Below are 24,296 nucleotides of genomic sequence, written 5' to 3'. Positions count from 1 at the left end.
CTCAAGACAAGTCCTCAAAGGATAAAATAAAAAGGCAATTAAAAAGAGTTTTGCCCATGGATGAATCCATTCGTATGAACGGGCTTCATCTAAATGAATTAAAATAAGTTATTTATCTGCAGATGGACGACTGAAATAAATATGACATCATTCATTAACAGTCCACTCACTCCACTCCATGCCTCGTGCACTAGAGGACGCTGTGCATCTCCAACAATGAGTGACGTAGGACTGACGTACTAGGAAGTGTGTTCAACACAACAACACTGCAGCTTCATCATTTACAAGTTACATACTATGGATACAGAACAATTATTATGATGCCATTTCAGCAACATATAGAATTATTCCTCTAATAGGAAGCTTCTTTGTGACGAATTACAACCAAAAAGTAAGTCATGGCGATGTCATTCCTTTACTCTATCAGTGCTAGTTTGGCTAAGGCTAGTTAGCTAGTCTTGCACAACATTGAGTTAAAATGTGCCTGCTACAGAATATTAACCGGTAAAACACTAAAGTGAGGTTACTTTTGTATTTACCGATACTGCCATTTAGCTTTAAACTACCCCATACATTGTTACGTAAGATTAAAATACGTACATTTGAGTGTTACGTTAAATGACACCAGACTCTGTTGTAAAAACGGTCAATATTAAACAGTATTGCTTCCTGTGGATACACATAGCTGCCTGGCAACAAATTAGTAACAAATACATTATTACCAGAAGTGTCTGGTAAATTCGGCATATTTTTTTATCAATCAAATAGATGTTATAATCCCTATTTATTGTGTTACGTAATGCTGTGTGTATGATATCAGCGTATCCCTTACGTTTCCAGCTGCTAGTGCTAGAATATTTTTAATATAAATGTGGAATTATAGAGACGTCCATAAAGAGTGTGTGTGTTTTCTTGCATATATTTGTCAAACAAGACAGGACAACGTCAGAAAAAGAGAAGTAGTTCTCTGTTTCTGAAAAGTATCAGCTGATTTACAACACATTCCAAACAAATCACTTTCATTTCCCCTTAAAGACTTAGGCTGATCAAACCCAATATATTATGTTAGCTTAATATTTATCATTCTGCAATTTCTTTTGTCACATCAGAGGCTGTGTTTTTTAATTAAATTCAGTTTTTTTTTCTTCTTTTCTCTGTTTATAACATAGGGTTATTATCATCCACTCTGACTTTGGGACAATATTTCCCACCCTCTCTCATGTCCTCCGGCTGTCCCCCCCAGTCACCAGCTGTGGCTAAGTCCGAGGTAGCAGTAGAGGGAGAATGCCCGCTGCTGGCGGCCACCTTCGCCTACTGGGACAACATCCTGGGTCCACGGGTGCGCCACATCTGGACACCAAAGGGAGAGCAGCTGATGTTCCTCAGCGATGGAGAGGTCACATTTTTGGCCAATCATACACTAAACGGGGAGATCCTGCGAAGTGCTGAGTGTGGCGCCGTGGACGTGAAGTTCTTTGTCCTGGCGGAGAAGGGTGTCATCATTGTGTCTCTTATCTTCGATGGCGAGCTGAAGGGGGATAAGAACACATGTGCCTTGTCCATTATCCTGCCTCAAACAGAGCTGGCCTTCTACCTTCCTCTGCACACCATCTGCGTGGAGAGGCTAAAGCACGTTATCCGCAAGGGACGCATTTGGATGCAGAAGGTACTCTTGCTTATCCCTTGACTAATGAGGCAAATTATTACCCTTCTTAAACCTACTTTAAAACCCGATCCATCCCAAAGTTCTTAGTTGAACTGGGTATGAAGTCATCTATCACCTCAGTTTCTCCCATTTGGGATTGCAACAACATTGGCAGAACAATAAAGTTGCAGTCTCCAAACACAGAGGACTAAATTAGCTAATTAGCTCTGAGAGCTCCTACTGAGAAGGCTAGTGAGGAGGTAATAATGGGAGCATGGAAAATAACTTCACGGACTGAAAATACACACACTGCTGTAACTTCATCAATTTGATTAAATGTCCACCAGCATTGTGTCTATTAATGCATCACTCAAGTTGTGCTAACGTTTGTTAGCTTTACATATTGAATTGAGTTTCTCTTTGTCAGTCTGTACACCCTGAGATATTAAATATTTTAGTAGGTTTTGAATTTAGAATTCTTAGTCCTCATTGCTGAAAGGTGCTCATTACTGGACTCAGGGCTTTATATCCTCAGTACTGTTTTGGCAAATCGGTAAAACAATTATGTGTCAAAAACTGTAAAGTACTAAAGGTTGGTATTGTACGTCCAGTCAGAAAAACCTGACATCTGGCACGCATCTTTTTTCGTCTTAATTCTTCATATTGCCCAATATCACAAATGATACATTTGTCTCACAGGGCTTTACAATCAACAAAATATCAATTATAGATTAAAATTCATTAAAATGACAACATAGACAACCCAGATGACAATAATGATAATGTGATAATGTGTAATAACATTTATAAAATAAAACATACAAATTGGATGTTCATGTGAAGCCTAACTAACTAAGCCCTTAAGCTTTATCAACACTCTTTACTCTTGAATGTGGACAGGGACATCTATTTTGAAAAATCTCTCTACTGATATATCATAAAATAGCATGTTTTTTCTTGTAATTTAATTAATAAATAGACCCTATGGCAAAGCCTATTGTTGAATATTCCTGTGTCAATTAAATTGAGTTAAAAGCAATCCATATTTTCTAATTTAATCAAGAATTTCAGTGCAACACGAAAATAACAGTATTAAGTTAAATTAGCGTTGGAACAGTATAATAATAATAATAATTCATTTATTTTATATAGGCGCCTTTCAAGGCTCTCAAGGTCGCCGTACAAACACATAAAAAACAAGATACACAATAGATAACACCAGCATAATCTAAGTATCACAGCTTTCCATGGTATGAAAGTAAATGGTTATCATAATTTTTACACTTTCATAATTCCCGCCCAATAATGAATATATCCAATCCACTCAGTTAATTTACAGGGGTATTTATGCTGTGCTTGATTTCACTTTTTCAACTGCCCTTCAACTTTAGGGCTACAACATCATCTCGGTGCTGAGCTTGGAGATCATCCCTATCATGGAGCTGTTGGCCTCTATGAAGTCTCACCATGTGCCAGAAGATATAGACGTGAGCAACACACACACACACACACACACACACACGCACACGCACACGCACGCACACACGCACGCACGCACGCACACACATACATTACCTCACATACTTCAAACTGAACAATAAGCAACAAAGGGACTCTACATCTCTATTGAATATGTATCATATAGGACTTTTAGGGAAGGAAAAGCAGTAACTGTGTTAAATCTCACTTGTTTAATTTTGTACTTGTTCAAATAGTTGCTATTTCCAAGAGGTTTAAATTATCCGGGTTCTCTGCCTAGATTACCACCCAGTGCGATTTAACACATTTAATCACATGATATGCAAATGCAACAGAAAAAGCAGCAGCACAAAGAGACTGCCTGGAATCTTTCTGGCGGATTCCTGCTTTATTACACACTTGTGCATCTTATTTTTCATAGCTGTGCCTGCAAATGTACCCATCAGCACTTTCATCTTTGTTGAGACCAATTTTTAAAATGAATAATTTGTTTCTGTCCCACTGAGTAGATAAAAGACACGGTGCTAAATGATGATGACATCGGGGACAGCTGCCACGAGGATTTCCTCCACAAGTAAGCACTCTCCGGTTCAGGCAAATGGAGACAGATGATGAACATCGTCCATTTAACACCCGTCAACCTTCCAATGATGAGTAATAGCCCTCCACTTAGCCGAAGTTGGCTCCGGAGAAGGGGCGAAAGCTAAATCGCTGTTAGGGTTGAGAGTCCGGAAAGTCCGTTGCATGCAATCGCTCACAGTGGAACAGAATTAACTCGGCACCCTGTGGTGATGAAAAATCATCTGTACACTGGAATTGATTTAGTTGCATCTTCAGGATTTTATAGCTGATGAAGATGCTTAATAAGAGAAAAACAGATTGGTGTGTGTGTGGGGCAATGGATGATTTATTTTAAACTAATCAGGCAAAAGTTATATTTTGGCCAACAAATGAGGACTTAAAGGGATATTTAGAATGTTTTAAGTGGAATTCTTTGCAGTGGCACATAAAGCCAAAATGGCCTAACTCTTGAGAACAAAAATACCTTGGATTCCTTGGATCTTCCTTAGATCTTCCTTGGATCCTCTCTTGATGTGCCTTAGACCTTCTGTGGATATTACTTGGATCTTCCCTGGATGTTCCTTGGATCTTTCCCGGATCTTTCTTCGATCTTTCCCTGTATGTTCCTTGGATCTTCCCTGTATGTCCGTTCGATCTTACCCGGATGTTCGTTCGATCTTACTCGGATGTTCCTTCGATCTTACCCGGATGTTCCTTCGATCTTACCCGGATGTTCCTTCGATCTTACCCGGATGTTCCTTCTATCTTACCCGGATGTTCCTTCGATCTTACCCGGATGTTCCTTCAATCTTACCCGGATGTTCCTTCAATCTTACCCGGATGTTCCTTGGATCTCCCCTGGATCTTCCTTGGATCTACCAGCAATCGTCCACATTGTTGAACCAACAGAGCATGCGCACTTAAGTTTTTCTTAAGCCCTGCCTTGACAGAGCAGCAGCAAAATGTATTATACACCTAAATAAATTAAAAGCAGTTTTAGTGTTTGAGTATTTTTACTACCTTACATTGCTGTCAGACAGCCGTTTTCCACGGGGAACTGAAGTCATTATCTATACTTTCTTAAAAGTCACCAGAATTCATTGACATTTTATTTTATTTCACTACCCAGTCACACAAACCAACTAACCCTGTTGCCCCCTTCGTAAACAGAACATTGCTCTTCTCCAATGCTTGTACTCCTGCCTGTTTCCCCACTTTAAAACATCTTGACTATCCCTTTAAAGTGTGAAATGGACTATTTAATACCTAGGAATAAATTCAAAAGGCCAGAATACAAACTACATGAGGAGAAATTGAAACATAATAATATTAACTAGTAATCCATCTCCACTGGCCCAGCACCAGTTGCATTAATCTTAATTCCTTCTCTATGTAAAGCTGCGTGAATGTTTTTCAGATCCCTCCGTCTCAATCATTATTACTGAAAGCTGTCATTAATGATTATAGACATGCTAATTTAACTAATTGGCTCTAATTTGCACGTCTTTGTCTCTGTGTTTTAGAGCCGTCAGCTCTCATCTGCAGACTTGTGGCTGTTCAATAGTAGTTGGAAGCAACCCGGAGAAAGTAAATAAGGTAAATTAATTTGCGCATATACAAATCGGCAATGTATCTACATGAGTTTAAATGTAATGGAGGAGGTTTTCAAAGTGTAATGAGCCCCTCGGTCTCTGTTACTGCTTGATTTGATGTTTTGATTCTCCGTCTGGGCTTTTGCAGCTCCGCTACTGCAGCAACTGTTTACAAAATTACACTGAACAAAAATATAAATGCAACACTTTTGTTTTTGCTCCCATTTTTCATGAGATGAACTCAAAGATCTAAAACATTTTCTATATACACAAAATAACCATTTCTCTGTGAAAAAAAAAATATCTGTGATAGTGAGCACTTCTCCTTTGCTGAGATAATCCATCCCACCTCACAGGTGTGGCATATCAAGATGCTGATTAGACAGCATGATTATTGCACAGGTGTGCCTTAGGCTGGCCACAATAAAAGGCCACTCTGAAACGTGCAGTTTTGCTTTATTGGGGGGGGTCTGGGGGGGTCCGAAAACCAGTCAGTATCTGGTGTGACCACCATTTGCCTCACGCAGTGCAACACATCTCCTTCGCATAGAGTTGATCAGGTTGTTGATTGTGGCCTGTGGAATGTTGGTCCACTCCTCTTCAATGGCTGTGCCAAGTTGCTGAATATTGGCAGGAACTGGAACACGCTGTCGTATACGCCGATCCAGAGTATCCCAAACATGCTCAATGGGTGTCATGTCCAGTGAGTATGCTGGCCATGCAATAACTGGGATGTTTTCAGCCTCCAGGAATTGTGTACAGATCCTTGCAACATTATCATGCTGCAACATGAGGTGATGGTTGTGGATGAATGGCACAACAATGGGCCTCAGGATCTCGTCACGGTATCTCTGTGCATTCACAATGTCATCAATAAAATGCACCTGTGTTCGTCGTCCATAACATACGCCTGCTCATACCATAACCCCACCACCACCATGGGCCACTCGATTCACAACATTGACATCAGAAAACTGCTCACCCACACGACGCCTCACACGCTGTTTGCCATCTGCCCTGAACAGTGAAAACCGGGATTCATCCGTGAAGAGAACACCTCTCCAATGTGCCAGACGCCATCGAATGTGAGCATTTGCCCAATCAAGTCGGTTACGACGACGAACCGAAGTCAGGTCGAGACTAGGGCTGAACGATTAATCGATTTTAAATCGAAATCGCGATTTGAAATGATGTGATTATTAAATCGCAAAGCCTGCGATGTTTTTTTAACATTTTTGTTTAAACATTTTTTTTTTTTTCTTGTGTGTCAGTTATCCACACCAATCAGAAGTGCTGTGCTCCATATGTACCAGCCATTGTTAATCAATCAGAATTGGCCCATGATAGAAGGTGATAGACAGATTGATCCAATCACCTGCCAAGTGTTTTTGAAAGTGCCTGCCCTTTCCAAATCACATGTTTACATCTATTACAGGGTGAATCTTAAACTGAAGCTTGACCTTAAAGCAACCCAACGGAAGTTTCATGTAAGTTTAGTTCTTTCACTCGTAGCTCGGGCTGCGGGGGTGCTAGAGACGGGAGTACGTTGATACGACCTTCCTAGTCGGAGTTATGGCCACATTTTACAATAAACTTCCGTTGGGTCGCTTAAAAACAAATATCGCAAATCGCAATCGCAATATTTGTCAGACAAATCTCAATTCGATTTTTTTTCCCAAAATCGTGCAGCCCTAGTCGAGACCCCGATGAGGACGACGAGCATGCAGATGAGCTTCCCTGAGACGGTTTCTGATAGTTTGTGCAGAAATTCTTTGGTTATGCAAACCGATTGTTGCAGCAGCTGTCCGAGTGGCTGGTCTCAGACGATCTTGGAGGTGAACATGCTGGATGTGGAGGTCCTGTGCTGGTATGGTTACACGTGGTCTGCGGTTGTGAGGCCGGTTGGATGTACTGCCAAATTCTCTGAAATGCCTTTGGAGACGGCTTATGGTAGAGAAATGAACATTCAATTCAAAGGCAACAGCTCTGGCGGACATTCCTGCTGTCAGCATGCCAATTGCACGCTCCCTCAAAATTTGCGACATCTGTGGCATGGTGCTGTGTGATAAAACTGAACATTTTAGAGTGGCCTTTTATTGTGGCCAGCCTAAGGCACACCTGTGCAATAATCATGCTGTCTAATCAGCATCTTGATATGCCACACCTGTGAGGTGGGATGGACTATCTCGGCAAAGGAGAAGTGCTCACTATCACAGATTTTTTCAGATTTGTGAACAATATTTGAGATAAATGGTTATTTTGTGTATATAGAAAATGTTTTAGATCTTTGAGTTCATCTCATGAAAAATGGGAAGTGTTGCATTTATATTTTTGTTCAGTGTATAAAAGTTATATGAGAAAGCATATACTGGAAGCTGCTCCATATGGGCAGACATTGGAATCAAACGGATAAAAGTGGGACATGCTAACCGAGAAGGAAAACTGATATTGCACACCATAAGGTGTTTGTTTAAGATATCTTTTAGAAGAAAAGAGCCACTAAGAGTTTGTCCAATGAATATCAAAGGGCTCCCCAGCCTTCATTTCTAGGTTTTTATTGACTCCAGGCCCGAACTGAACACCAATTAAATCACAACTTTCCTTAATTATTTATTATATTATTACCTAGCCTCAAGCTTAATGTCAGATGCAGTGTGCGAAAAAGTACACGTCCCACAGTCCAGGACGTGTTATTTACAATATCGGACAAGTAGATCTGTCAATTGACTTGTCCGGCGGACAAGTGACGTTTATTGACAAATTATTGATACATTCAGTTTACAAAAGGCAGAACTCATTCGCAAATTGTACGTGTCCGCCATTGTTCGTTTAGAAGTGTTAGTTTCGGTTCTGCTTGTCGATTCCTAAGGAAATGCATCTCGCCGCTTTCTGTACAGTTAGACGGGGCGGGCGGGAAGTGTAGCACAGTGGCAGGGTTGGGAAGCAAAAATCGGTTCAGAGTAGGAACAAATAACAATTGTCCGGGACCGGGATTAATAAGAGTTGTGAGGACAGGAGGCGAGGCCGAGCCCCGCGGACCGCAGCTCTCTCTCTCTATGCTCCGTATCAGCTGATCGCTGCACGGTGTCGGTGCAGCTCAGCGTCTCTCTCTCTCTCTCTCTCTCTCTCTCTCTCTCTCTCTCTCTCTCTCTCTCTCTCTCTCTTTCTACACACAGCGGACCCGTTTAACAGCCTCATCTTTGTCAAACACACGTAATGAAGGTTATTAAGCGTTTTAGCTCCTGTGTTAATATTGACCGCCATTTCCTTTATGAAGTGAAGCAGCCTCCCTGTCTGTGTCATCGCGCTGTCCTCACATTCCCGGACCCCCAGACTCAGAGGAGCACAGGGATGTCAGTATTGTTTATGAAGCAGGGTATAGAAAGTACATTATTGAAATGAAAATACTATTTATTTACTTTTACAAACAGTGAGCAGCTGGGAAGCTGCAGCATGTGTATTGCAGGACATGTGTAAGCGTGCAAGCGTCTTTGAGTTGGAGAAAAGCGCTAGGCCTATAGGCTATACATATAATGTATTATTAGTCCTATGTGTTGGACATGTGTGGTTGGACTCTGTCTCACAGGCAGGTTGCAGTGTAACATCAGAGGAGACTGGGCCAATTGTACATTCTCAAACTGCACCACTTAGAACTAACTAAACAATGCAGAGATTATTTTTATATAGGCCTAATTGTATTCAATAACTGTAAGAAATTAAACCGTCTGAAGTGATTTGTAAATAGGAATACAGATTTGACTTAAAGGTGACATATCATGCTTTTCCGGTTATTACCCGTTCCCTTGTGTGTTATGAAGGTTTCTATGCATGTAAACGGTCTGCAGAGTCAAAACCCTCAAAGTACACCATGTAGGGAGTAAAACTCTAACACAGAAAATACCTCCCCAAAACGCCTCGTTGGAGATACGTCACTGTCCATTTGATTCTTCCGGGTACATCATGATGTCATATCGTCCCCGGAACGAAATGGACCAATCCGTGGAGCCGTTACGTTACGTCCGCGCAGCCGTTACGTTAAGCCCCCGCTGATTGGTCCAAATTGACCAATCCACGGACTTCCTCACACACTCAGTGCATGCAGCTCTGCTGATCTCTCCTCCCTGGCTGCAGGCTGATAACAGACAGTTGGGATCGCGGCGAAATTCTCTCTGCAGACCCATTCTCACAGCGTTTATCAACCTTTTTCTTACTCAATATCAAGCCACACTTATTGTTTTTACTTCGGCTGTGACTTTGTGTGTGCTCAGGGTGAGTTTGGCTGTGTTTGGCTGTGTATCGCTAAACAAGGAAATCACACCTCCACGGAGTTTAGCGCGATTCACAACGTCCCGACTGGTCCCGACCAATCGGAGCACACTGGGCTCACAGGGAGGGGGGAGGGGGGGGGGGGGGGGGGGGGGGGGCAAGAGCTGCAATGAGCAGCGAGCCGTTTAGTGGAGAGAGTGAATACACATACTTTACAGAGATGCTGTATGCGAAACCAATGTGAGTTTGGAAGAATGCACAGTATAAATCATTCTAGTATACCTCAACAATGGAATTATGATCAGTGGAAATGGCCATGACATGTGACCTTTAATGTTTTCATAAATATATTTCTCTCCCAGTTTGTCGTGGGACTTATTTTTACCTCTCAAAGAACCGAAATCGAGAACCGAAAATAACCGGAATCGAAAAGCAGAACCGGAATCGTTAAAATCCAAACGATACCCAACCCTATGTGTGATGCAGTAAAATCTTACCGCTCACTTACTGTACGTTAGCGGTTTCGTAAAAACCGTGGGAAAATGTAAAATACGATGGCGAAGAAGAAGATTCCAGTGGCCCCAATTTTTGTCCATTCTGGACAAGTGAAAAATGTATTCGGACAAGTAAATTGCCAAACTCACTTGTCCATGGACAAGTACTCTCTAAAAACTTTTTCTCACACTGCAGATGGGGTCTTCAGCTAAATTCAGGCTACTTCAGTACATTTTGTGCTGATGAAGCTTCTTGAATAATTGTGCAGAACTACCAGAAAAATCAAGGAGGAAACAAATGGGCTTTTTATTTCTATCCATGTTTTAGAAAGTGAAACCTAACACCAGTGGTGTAATGTAGTGGAGTACATTTAGGGAAGTACTGTACTTAATTACAATTTGGAGGTACTTGTACTTTACTTGAGTATTTTAATCTTGCTTTAATTTTTGCAGATTGTGCGGACTCTCTGCCTCTTCCTCACCCCAGCAGAGAGGAAGTGCTCCCGCCTCTGCAAGGCTGACTCTTCTTTCAAATATGACACAGGCCTTTTTGTTCAGGGTCTGCTCAAGGTAGCTACCAACTAACTGTCATTACACAGCACAATGTGATCTGAATTAGAGCCTGCTCATTGTTCTGTTCTGCTTGCCTGTTTGATGTTGCCCAGTCTGTTGTCCTGACCTAATTTCTCTTTCCGACTTGTTGCAATGGGATATTTGTATTAGTGCACTGCATGAGATTCAGATGTTTTTCATGCACGCAGCTTTTTGTATTATCATTGAAATACAATGTGAAAATTAATTATTTGCTATTTTCTAATGTATCTAGGCTAAAATTCACGTTTAGTTCTTTTCAAAAAATGAACTTAATTTTCCAAATTACACTGTGTATTTCCGGAGATACATTGCCCATTCAAGGTATACCATTTTGAAAATATTAAACTCATATTACAGACATGTTAAATGTATGATACACCCATGTTACATCCATATTACACCAATATCACATACATATTACATTGTTATGACACCGTTATTAATCCTATGTTAGGCCCTTTTCCACAGCCATAAAACACCCCTATTAGATTGTTGTTTCACTATTAATACACCAATATTACATGTATTTTACACTCGTATAACATTGATATTACAGTGTTATTACACTTATATTATGCCCATCTTATGCCCATGTTCAACCCATATAACATCCATATTGCATTATTACAGTTATTTACCAATATTGCACCCATATTGCATCGTTAATTACACTATTATTAAACCCATGTCACGCCCATATTACACCGTTTGTACACGTACATGATACCCATATAACTACTCACATAATGTCTCCTTCATTACAAAATCTTTCGGGTCAAGTGCAGACCTAAGGAGTATTCTGAACATCAGAAAGGAGAGAAGTTTCCATTTTATTTACTGCTGTTTTGTGATCCAAGAGGGCTGAGTGTTACACAGGCAGAATACAACCAGGACAAGCAGCAGCAGGAAAGCTGCTGCTGCTTGTTAGTTCAGTCATAAAGAGTCAGTGTTGTGGAGCAGCAGGGAATGAGAGAAACTGGCCCTGGGAGAAACAACAAAAAAGGAAGTTTCTAGCTCGCAAAAAACTGAATTTATTTATTAGAGCTTCTCTGTGCATATACGACATAGATATAAGATGTTGTGATGGATCTACCATCAGAATTTCTAATAAATCATTTCTCTTTTTGCGAGCGAGATGCTTTCTATTGTTGTTGTTTCCTCTTATAGAAGCAAAGTGTGCTCTGTGCTGTGTGCTCTTTAAATTGGGACAGAATGTGGTTGAGAGAACAGACTTCCCACACGCTAAGCAGAATAATAAAAACCTTTTCTCAGAAATCGCATAAAATAACTATAACGTCAATTGGGGAGTGCAGACAGCCACAGAGGCCTATGGTGCACATGTATGGTCCCATCTTTCAAGTTGGAAAGTGGTTCTTCCAATTGTGTGACTCTTTAAAGATGTGTCATATTTATTGACCTAGAGCTTTTAAACATTGACTTGTTTAAAGATCATGGCAAAAATCTCGAAATCTTGTGTGCGTGTGTATATATATATATATATATATATATATTACAACTGGTAGAATATTAAGTACTTTGTAAGGAATTGGGTTTCTTTATAGGCAGTTTGTGAGTTGTAGGGCTGGTTCAGTGAAACAACGCAGTTTTCTATAAATAACTTCAATGATTTTTGCTTTTTCCTCCTACAAAGATACTTTAATACACTTTAATGGATGCAAAACTTTACAACTTGGTAAAATATGAATTAATTTGTAATGAATTGAGTTTCTTAAAGAATCAAACTCTAAATGGAAAGTTTGTGATTTTAACACTGTTTCGGTGAAACACTCCAGTTTCCATAACTTTGATAACCTGACTTTTTTTAATGTTTTTTTTTAGATGCTTTACTGTGAATTATTTCATGTTATTCTAACATAACATAACTTTTTTCAACGTGCTGTTTTCATATTTTCCACATACTGTGCTATTTTTTCCCTCTATGACTTCGTTCATTATATTTAGAAAAACTACACAGAGATTTTTATCAACATACAACTATTACAACATACAACTCACTTTTTGTGAAATGTTTCAACATACTTTACCTGTACCTGCTTTTCTTTTTTGAAGGGTTGCAGGATATTTTGCACGTCAGGCATAAAACCTCTCCTCTTTCTTGAAACTGACATACATTTGAGAAAAAAAGATGTGCCGTCCTTTTTACAAACAAGTTATTTTTCTGCTTCTTCCTCGCCCGTGTCTCTTCCTTCAACCATCACAACAATCAAGTCAGATCTTTCAAATGAATCATCTACCTCTTCCTTTCCCCCACCCTAGGGTCCAGAGTCAAAACACCTCCCCCTCCAGACCCTCCCCCTTCTTTTATATCCCTTTCCTGTTTTATGGTCAGTCCCTGTGATTCTGTCTCTGGCAGGTGTCCCCACACTCTTGGTTTAAACAAAAATAAGTAATCTTTCAGATAATCTAGTTCCTTTCTCACAGTATGGGTTTTAAAAAACAAGAAGAATAGACATCTCTGAGGGATGTAACATCAGAGTTTTAGTGAAAATCCTTTCTTTACATGTCACAGTTTCTTTACTCACAATGTTTTTGAGATAATAGTGTCTCACACACACATACGCACACACACACACACACACACACACGATACTTGGGAAAGATACTTAACCCCAAATTGCTCACATAGGTCTACGGTGTTGTAGTGTCTATAAGTCGTTCTGGATGAAAGCTAAATGACTGGGTTTCCCCCTTCTTTAATGTTTTATTCCCAGGACTCCACGGGCAGCTTCGTCCTGCCCTTCCGCCAGGTGCTCTACTCCCCGTATCCCACCACGCACATTGACGTGGACATCAACACGGTGAAGCAGATGCCGCCGTGCCACGAGCACACATACAACCAGCGGCGCTACATGCGCTCCGAGCTCAGCGCGCTCTGGAAGACGGACAGCGAGGACGACATCCCCCCCGAAACAGTCATTCACACCGACGAGACCTTCACACCTGACCTGTGAGCCACACACACACACTGCATTTTCTGCATTTTTAATAGTGTTATATTTGTACCTTTTAACACTGTTCCCCAAAAATATGCCAATTCATATTTTAAGCACAATACGTATTTTTCCCCAAGGAATATATTTCAAGACGTCATGCATAAAGACACTTTGGTGAAGTCGTTTATAGACGAGGTAAGAATATTTTTGTATTATTATTGTATTCTTTATAATTTTGTATTTAATAAAAAACAATCCCAACATAAAGAGAGACATAAACAGGAATTAGAAAAGCCTTCAGCATATTGAAAGAAATAATGACATCAAATACAACATATCAGCAAACTTTTATTATTCCCATTATTATCATTTAGAGCGAAAATTTGAGAAATGGTAAAGCACTGGATAAAAAGGACTATTTACATTTTTAAATGAAATAGCAGTCATACCCTTTTTTTAACCACCAATATGAATCTGTTTGTAAGGAATATATACATTGCTTTGTTCTATATTCCTGCTGAGTTCTGTGAGAGGTATGTATCTGAAAGAGCAAAAAAAGAACAGTGTCACTAAGACAAAAAAAGTGTCTGATCCATTTTTACTTATTCTGCAGGACAGTGCTTCTTAGCACAGACCTGGATTTGTATCAGGCAGCAACACACACTTGAATGACACCTCACTGATGCAGTCCCTAGAGCTCATAGACACAAAAACAGTCAAATGTACCGTACTTTTCGGACTATAAGCCGCGACTTTTTTCCCCATTTTTTTTGTACAGCTAACGGCCACTAGGGAACCTCCTAAATCTATGGATTTTACAGGTAAAATTAACCACCTTTAACACTATGGGCTCTATGACCGGTCCGCGCCCGCCACCTTTAAGCGGCGGGCTCCAGCAGGAAAAGCTGGAGGCCGGAAAAGAGTGAGACAGGTAGCGCGCCAAAGTAAAAGTGGAACCGAGAGACAGAACGAGAGTAAGACAGACAGACAATTTAGCTGCTGCGGCTTATATGCAGGTGCGCTTTATAGTCCGAAAAGTACGGTATTCCCAAGGGTCCAAACCCATCATCTGTTCCTGTGAAAGTGCTCCCAGACTGGGGGTTACAAGTTTTTCCTCATGACAACAGCAATATGTTTCTCTCTCAAGGTTAGCACAAAGGAGCGAGAGTGTATCATGGAAAAAGGGATTAATTTCTCTTTTCTAATGTATATAGGCTAATAGGATACAATGTCATGGCTTGTTCTGAAAATATTAACTTTATTTTCAAATTTACACTCTGTATCTCCCAAGATAAATTGTACACGTTATGCCCATATTACACCAATGCACAGCCCATGATACACCCAAGTTTTACCTATGCTACACTCATATTAGACCAATAATTCAACCATATTACATCCATGTTACATATATGTTACACCCATGATCAGGGCCGCCCCTGACCAACTTGGGGCCCCAAGCGACATTGTGAGGTGAGGCCCCCCCAACCGACAGGAGTGAACCATTTTTTTTGGAAACAAAGTAGGCCACTTTGCAAATATAATTCCTGTTTATTATAATTATTATTATTATTATACAGTGAGGTAAATTCGTTCAGTATGCGTGTACAGGTGAATACGTCTGCATTTCCTGCAAAATACTAGCCTCAAAAAGATTAAAATATAATTAATACAAATATACTACTTAATCATAATCAATTCAATAATATAAATACTATATTATTTTTATTATAATATAGTTGTATAGGCAAGACAAAACATGCTTATGACATGCTCAAAAACTGATATTTCTTAAATCTGTATATAAATGTAGTTCCCTCTGTCAGCAATGTATCAATAACTACACACACATTTCTATCAGTATTTCTCTGTGTTGTGGTTGACATGACGATGACTGTTAGGAGTTAAGGGGAGAGGCTGAGCATCACCATGAAATGTGCAATTTGACATACAAATGAATAAAAGGGGAAAAAATGCTCCATGTTTTTTAGGCTGTAAACTTTAACTGTTCTGTAAGCCAACTAGACAGACAGTGTATCACTCTTCCTCCTGTACATTAGCAGATAAAAGGCATCACATACTTAAATGAATGTTAAATAAAGAATGCTGGAAATAACTGCATCTCCATTAGCCTGTATGCTCTGCAGAGACTGCCTTCTTCATGTCGTGAATTGCAGCTGATGCTTCAATATGGCAATTGGCAATTTGACTTATACAACATTCGCAAGTTGTACATTTGACTCATACAATAACCCACCTTCGAGTGATGCTCTAGTTTCTTCATGTTTTAGTTTTTTTCCCTCTTGCTTGCCCCGGACTGAAACTGTCTTTTCACCGACATCTCTTCACCTGCACTGCACCGTATCAAAGCCGTGATTGGTCAGATGTCGATTCATTGCAACGGTGTCGGGTTACAGACGGGCTCCCCTTGTCACCTCTCACTCTTGCGTGTCAGCGGGGGGTGCGCGGAGAACTGAGTGGAGAACTGCGCACAGCAGCTGAGGCCCTCTGGGCGGGGCCCCCTGCACAAGGCGGCCCTGCCCATGATACACCTATATTACATCTATGTTACGCTAATGATACGCCCATTCTAGACTGATGATACAACCACGTTATAACACCTATCTTACACCCACGTTACACCAACATTTCATCCATGTTACACCCTTGTTAAATCCATGTCACAAGTCACACAAACGTAACACCCATGTTACATCGACCTCCCATCCATGTTACAACCATGTAACACCCACGATTTATTCACTTTACACCCACATTACACCCACATATTTCACCCATGTGACAACGACGAAACACCAATGATACATCCACACATCCATGTTATACCATTTGTTACATTGTATTGATATTTTGTCTGGGGTGCAGTGCGATTGAACACTGACCAGGCTTTGTATCAAACCCTTGATTGGGATGCTCCCACCACTCTGCTCCCAGAGTTTTTTTTTTTTTTTCTCACGACAACAGCAACATATTTCTCTCTCAAGGTTAGCATAAAGGAGCTGGAGTGCATTATTCCAGCCTTTTACAGCGAGCAGTAGGCCGGACTACTAATTGCCATCCTGTGTCGTCCCCAGGTGTTCATGCTGAAGCCGGGCCTGTCCCTGCGGAGCACCTATCTGGCCCAGTTCCTGCTGCTGCTCCACAGGAAGGCCCTCACATTGCTCAAGTACATCGAAGACGAAACGTAAGAGCTGTATCCAATAACACTTTCATCCAAATAACCCAGAGGACTGTCGTTTGGCGAAAGACCATCGCACTCACACAGAAAGACGAGACAGAAAAGGCTAAATACACGATGATGCTCTTTTTGTCTACCATTTTTTCTCAAATGTATTTAGCATCCAATAATTATTAATGGATGAAAATAAAACATTGCAATTTCGGATACAAAATTATTATAAATATTTGGTTGAAAAATAAAATAGATATAATATTTAAACCTAAAACCTACTGTTTAGCATTTCCCCCCTGAAAAAACTCATCGTGATTATCAAAAGTGGTATTAAAACATGATAATTTCATTCAGATTAAATATTTGTTGTACCGAAAATGAAAAACAACAATATACAGTATGTCACCATCCACATATCTTGAGATAATAAAATTCCCTGGATGTATTGTAGAATACATTTTTTAATTCAGTTCTTTGACTTTGCACTGCAGCCACTGACCCTGCGCTGAAACTCACTGTTAGCCCCAGGATACAAATCAAAAGCCTTGTGAGGTCTGATGTAACACACGTCCCCCCGTTCTGAGTACAAATATGTCAAATTGTTATCCTGTGTGGGGAACCAGCTGAAACCAACAACATAGAGGTAGTACAGGATTGACTCCTAAAAACAGAAATGAGTTACCATTTTACGGCTTCCGATTATCTTGAATCGAAGTAAACAGTGACCCTGTTTTTAGTAAGATATCTTAAATTAGGTCTGTGGTGAACAGAAGCTTTCGAGATTATATGTTGTTTTGGTCTACATCATTAAACTAAAGGAGATCACAAAATGTCATCACGTCAAACATTAGCCACCTTTAGCTTAGCGTTGGCGATATGACCGTGAACTAGTTTGTTTGTTAGCTTTTTGTTTCTGGTGATTGCATTTATGCTTCAAAAATCATAAAAGTAAAACGATTGTTTCCAACAGAGCTTATTTTCTGCTTAAACCAAAGATCGAATGGGAACGTACCATTTCTGTAGAGGGAGCCCTTGCGGAGCTTACTTCCAAGCTGGTCCACAAAAACACGTCACCACGGGTTAGGGTTAGGGGGGGGTTAGGGTTGGTCTAGTGTGTTTTCTTTTACAGTAGACAAAAGAGGAAAACATTAGTGCGGGCTGAGCACAAGCCCTCAGATGTCTAAACCACAACAGTAAAAGCAGGCTAGTTTTTGCAGAAGAAAAAGTGTAAAGAACACAGGCATTAGAGCAGTAGAGAATCCTTCACCCTGTTCTGACACACACCAACACAGTCTTTGTCTAAATCCTCTGTCCCGGAAGGTTTAATGTAAACTTCAATGTAAAAGTCTGCTGTTCACTTCGTGTCCCCTGCATGAGGTTGAAAAGACATAGACATCATACTGTACTGTACATCTTTTATTTAAACGTAAGATCAACAGGCAATCTATATTTATGATTACCCTATGTCTTCCTGTAAGGATAGCAGTTCTCATACGCAGGAGTTATGGCATACTTTATCCGATTGTTAAACATCACACACAACCAGAGGTAAAAAAAAAGGTTTCCTGTCTGATGAAACTATATTCTTTGATTGAAACACAGTAAGAAGACATGTCCGTCATTTCAGACCTTTAGTAGTTGAGAGCACTTCAAACCAAATCAAACCATAATATTAGACTGAATATCAATTGGTTTCAAGTTGCTATCAATGGATGTGTTTGAGAAATAGGCTTGGTGCAAGAGTTTTTATTTATCTCATATCATTTTAAAATATCTTTGGGTTTTGGACTTGGAATCCTAATGTTATCGACTAAATGTATAAATGTATATATGTTATTACTCGTTAGTTGCAGCCTCATCGTTACCCTAAATGACATGAAGTACATTTGGTGAGTCATGCTCACAGGACTGGTATGAGGTGATTGATGCTGGGGGAAACTAGAAGAATAGGCAGCTGGTTGTCTGGCTATGCAGTGTGATAAATCCTCAACATAATCCCAGAGTGACAGTTTCCCCATCCAAATAGCACAAGGTGAATAATGTGCAGGGAAAGAAAGTGATGCAAAGCACATGCCATAGCCTTCCCAGTCCCCACCGCTCAACATCTGAGAGACCCTCATCATTATCAGCATCATCAGAGTTTTTATGATCCTCATTTGATCACTGACAAGAGACTCTCACTTCTCTGCCCCTCCTGAGGCGCATAAATGAGACTGTATGGCAGGTTGCAAGGTGACCCGATAGCTTATGAGTGCCTCTCATCAGACTTTTCATTAATGTGTCGTGCCATTAAGGCAGTTAACATAACATTAACTGAAGGATAAACAAGGGTTTGGTGACCGATTGGCATATGACGATGTCCACAGGGAAATATCGCAATGGATGATGATACCAACAATGGTGGGTCTTATAATACCACGATAAAGGTTATATCATTTTAACTAAGCAAACTGTTACGATCATGGTGTTCAAATTCAGGATTGATAATAAAGTTGTTTGAGTACCATACGGGAGGGACCGTAGTGGCGGTAAAGCAGTATGGGAAGACGTGAAGATTGAGCTCCTGGAAGGCATAGAGATATGTCGAGCTTATCTGAAAGCCTACGTGGGCCAGCGATGAAACTTGCCTAAAATGGCAGACACCACAACTTTGTGAAACTGCAGAATACAGGGAGCTTTTCCATGTTCAGGGCTTGAATTTAACAAAAGTTGGGATGGACCCACATTTTGTACTATTCGTTTGTCAGGTAGTTATTTGATTCGGGGATCCAAATATACGTTTTTTCTATAATAACAAAAATTGCACGTGCTAATCCTTTTTCTTAAAATATAAGTAATACAGAAAACAAGACTGTAAAATAGAGAAATCATTTAAAATGTAAGACCTTTTGGTGCTACGTGGCCCATCTCAGCAAAGAACATAGAAAACAAGCCAGAGCAGCTTTGGAGCATAAGGCAGACCTTTGTTTTGAGTTCTATCCAAGATTTGGACAAAACAACTGGTGAAAAACGTTATTTCGTTAGAAGAAAATGCCTTCCCTAGACTGTAAATGTAATTGTAGCAATAGCGCTTTGTGTAGCCAACACACTCCTTTGGAAACATTCTGTCAGGAGAAATAGGCAATGGCACTATCCAAACCGATCACTGTAATTGTTTTGGGATTGACACCTGTTGTGTTCACGTTCAATAGTATATGCAACATGTGAGAACCATTGGTAAAGTTTCTGTTATCGCGATGGACCATGCCCTTGTTTGATGGCCCAACCTTAAACCAGTACTATAGCTTTACCCTCCATGTGATTATCCTTCTCTCTGGGAAACTTGTTCAGATCCTAGTACAAGAACTAGGTAATTGTATCTCTAGTCACACTCCAGTCCCATCAGTTTTACAGTAAGCACCTTCTTAACCCCGACAATTCTTCTGAGACACCGCGGGTTAATCTTTCCTGAAATTCTGCTCCGTGCCCCCCTCCCTGTGGCACCCTGGTCATCGCTCCATCTGGGCATGACTCATCTCCTTCTGTGCTCCCCGACAGTGGACTAACCTTCCCACTCCTTTATGACAGCAGTCACTCCCCCGTCTGTTTTCCTACTTCTACATGATTTGGCTATTCTCTTTTTTACCCAAGACATTTGAGGACTCTTGAGCAAATAGTTCTTTATCGTGCAAGCCAGGATATTTGTAACTTCTGCTTCTGGCACTTCTTCATTCCGCTTTGTCGTAATGTTGATTACATCTCTTAAGCTTGACATATTTTTTAAGGATACATTTACACCATTTACAGTAGAAAGTCAGTTAAATCTAACAATGTTTAGTGAACATAGGTTGACGCGGCAGTACATGTTACTCTGGGAGAGATTGAATTGTTGAATCTGTAAATCAATCAAGCCTGTGTGCACACAAATTGCCTATACACTCAAAATTACACACACCATGGCTCCTTAGTGTTTGTCCCTTGGTATTTTGAAGCTGCACTTTCATTTGGCGGCACCATATTAAAAATCCTAAAGCTGCACTAATGAATATTCTTTATTAACAATGAATCATACAACTGTATGTAATGTGAAAGGGGTCATTTGTAGTGATGAACCCAGAGGGAATTATCACCTAGATCTACAGAGCATTACCTTTGTGTCAGTTTATCATATTGGATTGAAGGAGCGCAACCGTCATCTCTACTGAATGTCGTCATTTTTGTTCTTTTTACACTCAGTTTTTAGGCAATTTTCAAACAAAGCTTCAAATATCTGTTCTCATATTTTATGACATTATTACCCTAAGAAAAGTTGGAAAATAAATGTTTTGTTATTTCGATCATATTTACGTAACCTATGGTATTTCCCTGTGTGTCCAACAAGCGGCAGAGCGAACCGTTTTATTAATTCAGTAAAAGATTTAATTTTAAAAGGCTCAACACCAACAAATAGGCATTAAAGTGTAATATTACAATATATCCAGATATATAATGGGTATTAGTTGTAATTTAAAGAACTAACCTTTTTGAAAAATGTACTTTTGAGGTACGGTTAATCCCTCGTTGTTCTAATTTAAAAAGAGTTACATTGTTATAAAGAAAATGCTTAGCTCTCTTGCTCTGAAAAACAGGTTCTTAAAATATAACAAGATTAAGAGTGGATTAAACTTTGGTTTACTTAACATAACCTTTGATCTTTCTCATAATAATAATAATAATAATAATAATAATAAATATAATATAGTTTTATTAATTGTATACATTTTCAACCTATGTATTTAGAATAATTATTTCTCCATCATTGTGTTTTTTTACTATTATATGTTTATATAGTTTAATAGTCTAGTGGTGCAGGGATGACATCATTATGAAAAGGGCTTCCTCAACAAAACCAATGGGATTTTTCCATTGGATTTTGGGCCACATTTGTTCAGCTGCATGATCTCCACATATTTAAACAACTTTTTGGACTTTTGAATCTTAATGCAACACGTAAGAATCTAACGTAACTAAATGGAAATCCGAGTAAATGCCTGAACGTATCTCACTCCGGGGACTACCTTAACTGCGAAAGTGGAAAAAAGCATCCTTTGTTTATGGTGCTGCCAACAGCCTGAGGTCAAGGGGCATACTATATTACAGGTGCCTCGACAAGATTGTTTATGCACAGTTGCCGTCAGCAACATACATAATTCATGATGGCGTGGCGTTCCTGTGCACAGCTGCAGCCCAACGAGATGCAAATCCTCTGACCCCCGAGTGCTGTGGCTTGTTAGCAGTTACACAACAAAGCCTCTCCTCTCTGTTCACAGGCAGAAAGGGAAGAAGCCGTTTCGATCCCTGCGCAACCTAAAGACAGACCTGGATCTGACGGTGGAGGGGGACCTGCACATCGTAATGGCCTTCGCCGAGAAGCTGAGGGCGGGACTGCACTCGTTCGTGTTCAGCAAGCCGTTCTACACCAGCATGCAAGAGCGAGACGTTCTCATGACCTTCTGACTTATTCCTCCTCCCGCACTTTTATGTATCGGACGCTTAATGGAAGCAGATGTCTTTGTTTTCTTATGTGTTACATCAATGCATGCACGCCTGAATATGTGTTTGTGCTTTGCTGGAATGAAGAAAAACATGTTGTGTCTTGATCAGTTCAAGGCTTCAAAGTCTATACTGCTGTAATGAGCCATTGCACTGTACTTTTTTTTTTTTTAATATAGTACCTTGATCGACCGTAAGCATAATGTGAGTTGAATGTTTTGGGAGGACTTCAATAATTCTCTCGTCGATGAATTATTCATGCGCTCTATGCCTTCTGTTAATAGAGGGTCTGTATTAATTTATGGCGTTACAATTGGCTGCCCACCAGGACATTTACAATTTAACTTAAAATGATATTTATTAAAACGTATTAGTTTCTTCACTGCCTGTGTAATATATAACCTTTTGAACTGTCGATTTTTTGTTTTTCAATTCGATGTCTCTGTGTTGACTGTGAATGGTGCGAATCATCATAAAAAGGTTCAGAGTAATCATAGGATTTTATTAAAGAAAAAGATAACGCACTGTAATGACATTTGATTATAACCCCTCTTGACAAACAGAGCTGTGTGTAGCTGACAGTCATAAAATTAAATTAAGCAATGTAGTTTAGAAGTGATAAGTATCGCTTCCAAAAATGCAAATGTTTCTGACATTGTTATATGGTGAGTTGATAATGTTGTCCAGTTTCCCTACATTTACATATCATTTCAATTTGTAACTTTTGCAGACAGTCCAACTACGTTTATCACAAATGCATCAAATAACAGACATGTTCTCTTCCCTTCTATAATCTCTTTGCTTCCTTCCCTTTTACTTTATCGATCTTGTTTCAAATGTGAACTTTTGTCTACTTGTGCAGAAAGAGCGATGAACAATAAAGACTCTATTCATGTAAAATCTGTATTGCGATGTATTCTTTGCTTTATAGCTGACATGAGTGACAGTCCAGAGCCATGCTAGCATCTCCAATAGCCTTATGTTGGTGATGTTGTGATGGTATGATCTAACTATGTTCAATGTTTTAGCTAAGAGAAATTGAAACTGAGGATGATCAGAATGTTTTGCAGGTGTTTGTTTTTGACCTGATGATGCAGCTATAGATTCGATCAAATATACATTACTTTATTGAGAGACTTGGGGAGTAACGGAATACATGTAAGTGTAACGAGTAATGAGGATACAAAAAAGGTAACTGAATTTCCTTACAGTTACATAAAGACGCAATCAGATTACTGTTACATTTCTAAAAATGTAGGATTACTAGCAGGACTGCAATGTTAGTTAAACACCAAAAAGAACATATAATGTTTGTTGTAAAGGATCAGATTGTATCTTTTCTCTGTAAACTGTACTATTTTGTAAGCTCATACTTTAAATAAGGTGTCTGGTGCCTTGCACCACGGCAGGGCCCAGGAGGTGAACTGGGACCTCTCCAATTAGCATTTGGGTCTGTTCGGGGACTTGAACTGGTGACCTTACGGCTCACAGTCCGAGTCCCTACTGATTAAGCCATGAAATAGTGTAAGTGAATTTAACTGTGTAATAAATCCAAACTGAGCATTTTCTGGTTGCTTAAACATGAAATATATATCTGAAGGGGGAATCAATTCATGAAAAGTAGGCGATTTGGCTCCTATGAAAGGTTTACTTAAAAAAAAAGACAACATTCGATTCCAGACATGGAAATATTGTTTTTCACGGTTGACATTATGATGGTTAGCTATCATTAACTTAAATGCCACTCTGTCATTAACTTAACCAGCTTTCCGTATTCAGGTGTACCTTGTTGTTTCCTATTACACTGGATATCCCTTGCAGCTGAAATATAGCCTGTTAGGGCAAATGCTTTCTTGGAGATCTTGGGTAAACAAGAACTTTCCCCCAGGAGAAAACATAGAATGTATTCAAGTAGAGTTATACACAGCCACTGTGTTGTTTACATTTTCTCTTTCCACAAAGCACATCTAGAGAGCAGGGCCACATTGCTTGGATAAAGGATTATTG

The 24,296-nt window shown here is 39.8% G+C and overlaps 1 protein-coding gene across 2 annotated transcripts; it reads left to right on the top strand.

The window, feature by feature from the left end:
- Positions 1–213: 213 nt before the first annotated feature.
- Positions 214–23,189, top strand: c9orf72 (C9orf72-SMCR8 complex subunit). 2 transcript variants are annotated; one of them, XM_034111604.2, is made up of 10 exons: positions 214–391; positions 1,244–1,666; positions 3,037–3,132; positions 3,634–3,698; positions 5,209–5,281; positions 10,491–10,607; positions 13,364–13,599; positions 13,723–13,780; positions 16,681–16,790; positions 22,067–23,189. In XM_034111604.2, exons 2-10 carry the CDS (start codon positions 1,376–1,378, stop codon positions 22,251–22,253), a joined length of 1,233 nt encoding a protein of 410 aa, XP_033967495.1. In that variant the 5' UTR covers positions 214–391; positions 1,244–1,375; the 3' UTR covers positions 22,254–23,189. The 2 variants fall into 2 exon arrangements, with proteins under 2 accessions (XP_033967495.1, XP_033967493.1); XM_034111602.2 differs by having other exon boundaries at positions 1,170–1,666.
- Positions 23,190–24,296: the final 1,107 nt, after the last annotated feature.

Source organism: Pseudochaenichthys georgianus, chromosome 22 (assembly GCF_902827115.2).
Source record: "Pseudochaenichthys georgianus chromosome 22, fPseGeo1.2, whole genome shotgun sequence".
Classification (NCBI taxonomy): Eukaryota; Metazoa; Chordata; class Actinopteri; order Perciformes; family Channichthyidae; genus Pseudochaenichthys; species Pseudochaenichthys georgianus.
The sequence above is the reverse complement of the archived record's forward strand: the minus strand, read 5'-3'. Positions and strand labels throughout refer to the sequence as shown.